We start from the raw sequence: 6,000 nt of genomic DNA, 5'->3' as shown, positions 1-6,000 counted from the left end.
TCAGCAGGAGCCCAAAGAGGGTGGGCAAAATCTCCCGCAGTGTGCGAGGAGTGTTTGAGACCACGATCTTCCAGACGTGCAAGGAGGCCTGACGCACCACCAGCTGCGTGTCCGAGCGGCCCATGTACAGCCCTGCCAGCACCCTGTTCCTCCTCTCCACACCCAGGGCATTAATAATTGCCTGGAAAGAAACAGCACAAAAATTGGATGGTCTGCTCCTGAAATTTATACAAAGAACACAATTCAAATTGCAACAAGATATTGATTGCTCAATGTGTCTTTCCAGTGGGCTTCCTATGCTGGTTTAAAAAATATTTTAAAAATGAAATTCTAATAAAGGCACAACAAAAAGAGCTTTACCTTGTTTGACTGGGCTGTTCCAAAGTTGTCGTCCTCTGAGGCAGTTTCTGTGGTCATTTTTCCAGTGACTCCTGAGATATGGAATAGAAGATCTCCAAGGAGTTGAACTGAGCTAAACCTGGCAACAGGAGCAAGACAAGTGTTACAAAGAGGGTGTTCAGGTGGTACCTGTCCATGTACGACAACACATCAAATACAGACATGAGCAAAATGCACAGCAAAGAGCCAGGTCAGCACAGAAATGCTGCATGGGCTGATGTGCAAGATCAGTCTGCATACATGACTGAGAAGCAGCTTGCTAAAGGAAAAGGAAGGAATGGATTCCGAACTGGAAGAGTCTGAGAGAACTCCATATCAAAGCAATAAATCAGGGAATATCCTGAATTCTAAAAAGACACTGACAGTATCCATCTGAACTCAAAAGACATTGATGTATGGGCACTCATCAGCACTCAGCTGACTCAAGCCTTTTAGTACAACTAATTTCTGAGCACTCACAATGAGCTGTGAGTGCCACAGCAGGAGAACAGGCACCACTCAGCATTTTGAAAAATGAAAAGCAATATATGAGGGCTAATATGTATGAGGGCTATATTAGCACTGGAACAGGCTGCCCAGGGAGGCTGTGGAATCTCCTTCTCTGAAGATATTAAAGACCCGCCTGGATGGAGACCTGAGTAATGCGCTCTAGGTGCCTCAGCAGGGGAGTTGGACTGCATGATCTCTAGAGGTACCTTCCAACTCTGCCATTTCCATCGTTCTGTGAAATATTGCCACATCAATTGCCTCGGAATTGCTTTTCAGAGTCACTACCAGAATTAGTACTCCAGTAGGAATGCTCTGCAGGTGCCAGGAACCTGGCCCAGGGCTGTGCAGACTCACTGCTGTAACAGACATCCCATTCCAACCAACAAGCAAAACAAGAGACTTGCTTTTACTTCCCAGCAGGTCTCTACATTTTCTTGAGGAGCAACATAAGAGTCAAAACGGCAACAGTTCTCCAAAGGTGGAAAAGAACTGTGGATGAAGTGGCTGTCCCTCACCTTATCCTCCACAAGTCATCGAAGAGGCCATCCTCCAGCTGCGGCAGGAGCAGCGCGATGGCTGTCTCCGCGTACATGCTGATGATCCTCTGCCCCGCGCACAGCGCCGTGTCCCGCACAAACTCGTTCTCGTCTGCCAGCGCCTGACAGAGAGAGCAAAGGGTTTGTGGAACCTGGCTTGTCTGGGTTTTTTTCAGCACAAAACCAACAGGAGGAAAACAAAACATTTTCTCTCTCAGCTCTGGAAAGTAAATGAACTAGAGAGTTGTGAAGACACAAAGGTCATTTCAAGAAATTACTACCGACAAGAGACAGCAAGAAAATAACTTGGAAGAACTCATTTATAATTTCAATTCTTTTGTATTTTGCAAGGCTGGACAAGTCTCTGCATGTCTCAAAATTACTATAAATGGTGACTAAATTCTCCAAAGCCTTCTTGTAATTCTTCTTAAAACTCTTCAAGCCTTTACTACGTACCTTAAGGATACAAGGAATGATGGGACCAACATAGGGAGTGAACTTGTCTCCAAAGGTAATTGGCAGGTAGTTGAACATCATGATATAACCATCTCGTACATGTGGAGCAATATCTACTTTACTGGCAGTAGCTACAATCTCTGGCATAAGTTTCTCCAGCTTTTCTACCCCCAAACCAGCCATAACTTCAGCCAGACCTGGGGAAAAAAATCACGTAATGTAACTGACAAACACAAGAAGGAACAAGTTAATCTGATTTAACAGGGGAGACTCTGAGCTCAGCATTGAGACAGAGCTGCCCTCACCTTGAGCAGCACCAGATCGATCCACTGAGCTCTGCTCGTATGTCAGGGTCTCCATCAGCCACGGCAACAAATCCTCAAAGCAGGATTCTCCCATGCCCTTCACCATGGCTCCCAGCGCCTTGGCAGACACCGTGCGCACCTGAAGGACAAGAGGAACAGCTGCAAAACACCCAGTCACAGTTGCCAAGACAGATGTGTCAGCCTGATTACACATCTGTAGAAGGCTGGGGTGAAGTCTGACCTAATGCACTGAAAGACAAATTGTATTTGTACAAAGGACTTTACCTCAGGCACAGGATCCAAGAGAGATGCTTTCAGGCCAGGAGTCACACTGGGTAGGTAAGGAGCCAGATCCTGAAACAAAGATCCCCAAGAGTAACAACTAGATTCAAAATGAGAAAGAAACCTAAGTCACCTTCATATAAAGGGCATTCAGCCCCTTATTATTAGCAATTATCCATAACACCCTGAGAGTTTAATCAGTTGCTTTCACAATCCTGCAAATAAGCACCCTGAATAGTTCTGCAAGTCCAAGAAACCTTTTGGATGCCACCCACAACCCAGCACTTTGTATCTAAGGAAAATCCAACCCTCCTAACATTTACACAAGGTTTAAAGGTAGAGATTACCAGCACAAAAATTCAACACAGATATTCAGCCCACAGTGAGGTTCTACAAAAACTTTTTAAACAAACCCTGGATCCATTTGTAAGCAGGTTATCTCTGTTCCACTGGTACTGGCTTTGCTTGTTTGTTCAGGCATTTCTTATATGGTAAAAATTACAAGACCTTTTTGCAGGGATAAATCCAGTAATAAATAAATACCTAGTAATAAATCTGATCATCTCTGGATGATCAAAGTACAAAGCTGACAGTCTAAGCACCTGAGAATTGTCACTGTCTTTATAGCCATTATCTGTTCATTTACATACATTTAATTAAAGAAGCTGTGTGGATTCTAATATTGTTTGCCTTCACAGCAAAATCCCAAAAGCAAATAAATTCTCTGTAGTGCTTACTCTGTTATCTCCTACACAGCAAGCAGAGCAGGGAGTACAGAGAGCTTTTATAGCACCTCACCTTCTGATCAGTCAGGGAGTACATGTTCCCAATGATCTGGGCTGCCATTTTCCTGGTGTCTGTGGAACGATCCTGAAAAGCTCTCTGGACAATTGGCATGATCAGTGCTAGGGATGGAGCATCAATGAAATGGACAAATTTGGTATCCAAGAGAGTCTGCAGGCACTTCTGGGTCTTCCTGGAGGGGTCAGTGAGAGCATCCAACAGAACTGGAGCGATTGCTGAACATTTTTAAGAAGCAGAGAAAAGACTTTATTTGTATGTAAAACACAAAGGCATGTCAGGGTGAGCTGGGGTTCTCTCAGGGGATGTTTTAGGTCCTTTTACAGCAACTAAAAGCACAGGAACACAGAAAGCCCTATCAACATCAGCTGTCAAAATGGAACAGAGTCCTCAATAAGCCTTGAAGCAGGCAGCTGCTGTTACACTTTTATGTTATACTTTTCTAGAAGCAGTTTAATTTCTACAGAGGTTTGGATTTCATCCTAAACGCAGTGAACACAAGCTTTTCCATTATAAAGCACGGCGATGCCAGGGCCACTCTGGAGCATTAGAGATGCAGACAACTCTTACCCAGGATCTCTGGATTCCTGATGACAGACCCAATCTGCCGGAGCGCTTGCTGACCCGCATTCTGCACCTTCACATGGGAATCTGTGAGCACTTCAGTAAGTTTTGGCACAATATTGGGTAAGCAGGAAGAGAGCTGTTTGGGAGCACAGTATGCCATAGCTCCCAGAAGTTCCACTGATCCTGTGCATTGAGTACACCAAAAGAAAGAAAGCAAAAAAGACAAAACAATACACAGCGTTAAGAAGAGGTATGAGAATGTAATCACATTTACCTCACACTCAAATCTACACGGGGTATAGTCAGAAAACACACAGAATGGATGAAATGCATGAAGCTACCCTATGCCAGCTTAAGACACTAAAAACTACTTTTTTGTTGTACCAGGGCAAAGAAGGGAGGGGGGAGAACTTCCAGTTTCTGGAGTACTTCTAGAGACATGAGGGGTAAAAAGCATCCCTTGAATCTGCTGGAGGAAAATAAGTTGTTCTAATGTGTCAGGAAACTGATTTATATCTCAGAAGCTGTAAGTTCCAGTCTGCTTATGAGACTATAAACCACCACAGCCATCTGCAGGGAAGAAGGAATAAATAAAGGGAATGAGAGGGAAGGGAACAGCAAAGTTACTCTGAATCATGTCAGTCAGATATTGATCCATACCAGCCTTGGTTCTCCATGATTCCTCTTCTAGTGCTGCAAGAAGTGATGGCAAAACCAGCTTCACTCCATGAGTACTCAAGTTGCTCATCACAGCTTTGGCACAGTCATCTGCAGCCTCCAAGGAAAAGAGAACACTTACCAGCTGTGTCACAATGTGTATTTGTTCCTTCTTCAGAGATTTAATGGGAAAAAAGCCTTCATGGGAAATAGTGTCTAAGCAGAGCCAATTGGTCATAATTAATGGCCAATGAACTAAGATGCTTTCATTTACTAAGAAGATCAGATTGTATTAGTGGTATCTCAATAGATATATCCACTTTCTCAATTTTCATAAATATTCATATCCATTCCAGTTTTCCTTTAACACTGTTCTCAGGAATTCAAAGCATCTTACCTCTCGCACATACTGGTTCCCATCTCCAAAGCAAAGCAGCAAGTGAGGTAGCACATGAACCACATAGGGCTCAAAGAGTTTTCCAAGCATGCTGCAGAGCATCTCGAAGGCAAACAGAGCCCCTAAAAAACCAAAAAAGAACAGTCAGAGGAAAACATACCTTCATTTAAAGGGGATGGAAAGAGAAGATAAAATTCTCCAAATAGCTGTAGAGTTTCTCCAAAAGCCCTCAAATCTGAAAGTTTCTTGCCTTCCTGGATTGTGGCTAGTGCTGAAGTTGCGATGTCAGGTCTCAGAATGAACAACAAGAAGCCCACTAGCATTAAAAACATTCAACAGTCCTCTTAGCCCTGGCTTAGATAAGCAGAAATAATGATAGGAAACACTCAGCAGCAAAAAGAACAAGTAGGCTGTGAAAGCCCCTCTGGACCAACTGGAGCAGAATACGTACAGTCTCCCAGGAAGCAGAAGCTCACCCTGTAACACCTGTCTTTGAAAACAGGAGGGAGAGGTGCCCAGAACGTAGTCTAGGACCAGAAACCCTTCCTCCACCACAATGCAGAGAGAGCAGTTGTAGGAGACTGTACACAAACAACAGGCTCATGACAGATGTTCCCTATTTCCTTCTCTGCAAATGTCAGTAAAATAAACGTAGATAAACCAAGCAAAGAGGTTCAGATATTGTTTGATCTGAGCACAGTGGTAGTAGAAACAAGAGAAGCTGTAAGCATTTGGAGGGGAAAGCTCTTGTCCCTTACCCTCACGCCGACGGAAGTTCTTCTTGTCCTGGATAGCATCAGTCAGTGTGGTCATCATCTCCTGCTGCTTGAGAGAGAGGATGCCCAGGCCTTTCACCAGGCCTGCCAGCCCATAAGCTGCACCCTTGCGCTCAGCGTACTTGTCAGACTCTAAAAGCAGCTGCATCAGCTTCTGTATCATTCCTCCTGCATCCTCCTTAATTGCGGGCACCAGGGGTGGTAAACAGCTTGCTACTGACTCCTGAACCTGGAAAACAACCCACAAGATACTCCTCACCAACATAACCTCCCTTAAATGCCCCCACAATGACAGCTGTCACCAGGGCCATTTTTCATTGCTCTGACACCCCTAA

The 6,000-nt window shown here is 44.3% G+C and overlaps 1 protein-coding gene across 1 annotated transcript in view; it reads right to left on the bottom strand.

Moving 5' to 3' along the window:
• Nucleotides 1-6,000, bottom strand: part of GCN1L1 (GCN1 general control of amino-acid synthesis 1-like 1 (yeast)) — a 39,062-nt gene that overhangs the window by 11,940 nt on the left and 21,122 nt on the right. Inside the window, exons 34-44 of the mRNA XM_010004869.1 lie at nt 5,648-5,894; nt 4,890-5,011; nt 4,496-4,610; nt 3,839-4,018; nt 3,266-3,486; nt 2,471-2,539; nt 2,186-2,324; nt 1,881-2,077; nt 1,404-1,546; nt 361-478; nt 1-181 (exon numbers count right to left, since the gene is read on the bottom strand). The exon at nt 1-181 is cut by the window's left edge and continues 1 nt beyond it. Of these exons, the coding sequence (XP_010003171.1) occupies nt 1-181; nt 361-478; nt 1,404-1,546; nt 1,881-2,077; nt 2,186-2,324; nt 2,471-2,539; nt 3,266-3,486; nt 3,839-4,018; nt 4,496-4,610; nt 4,890-5,011; nt 5,648-5,894 (1,732 nt within the window). The remainder of the gene's footprint in view (nt 182-360; nt 479-1,403; nt 1,547-1,880; nt 2,078-2,185; nt 2,325-2,470; nt 2,540-3,265; nt 3,487-3,838; nt 4,019-4,495; nt 4,611-4,889; nt 5,012-5,647; nt 5,895-6,000) is intronic.

The sequence above is a fragment of the Chaetura pelagica genome, unplaced genomic scaffold (genome assembly GCF_000747805.2).
Source record: "Chaetura pelagica isolate M959 unplaced genomic scaffold, ChaPel_1.0 scaffold249, whole genome shotgun sequence".
Classification (NCBI taxonomy): domain Eukaryota; kingdom Metazoa; phylum Chordata; class Aves; order Apodiformes; family Apodidae; genus Chaetura; species Chaetura pelagica.
The sequence above is the reverse complement of the archived record's forward strand: the minus strand, read 5'-3'. Positions and strand labels throughout refer to the sequence as shown.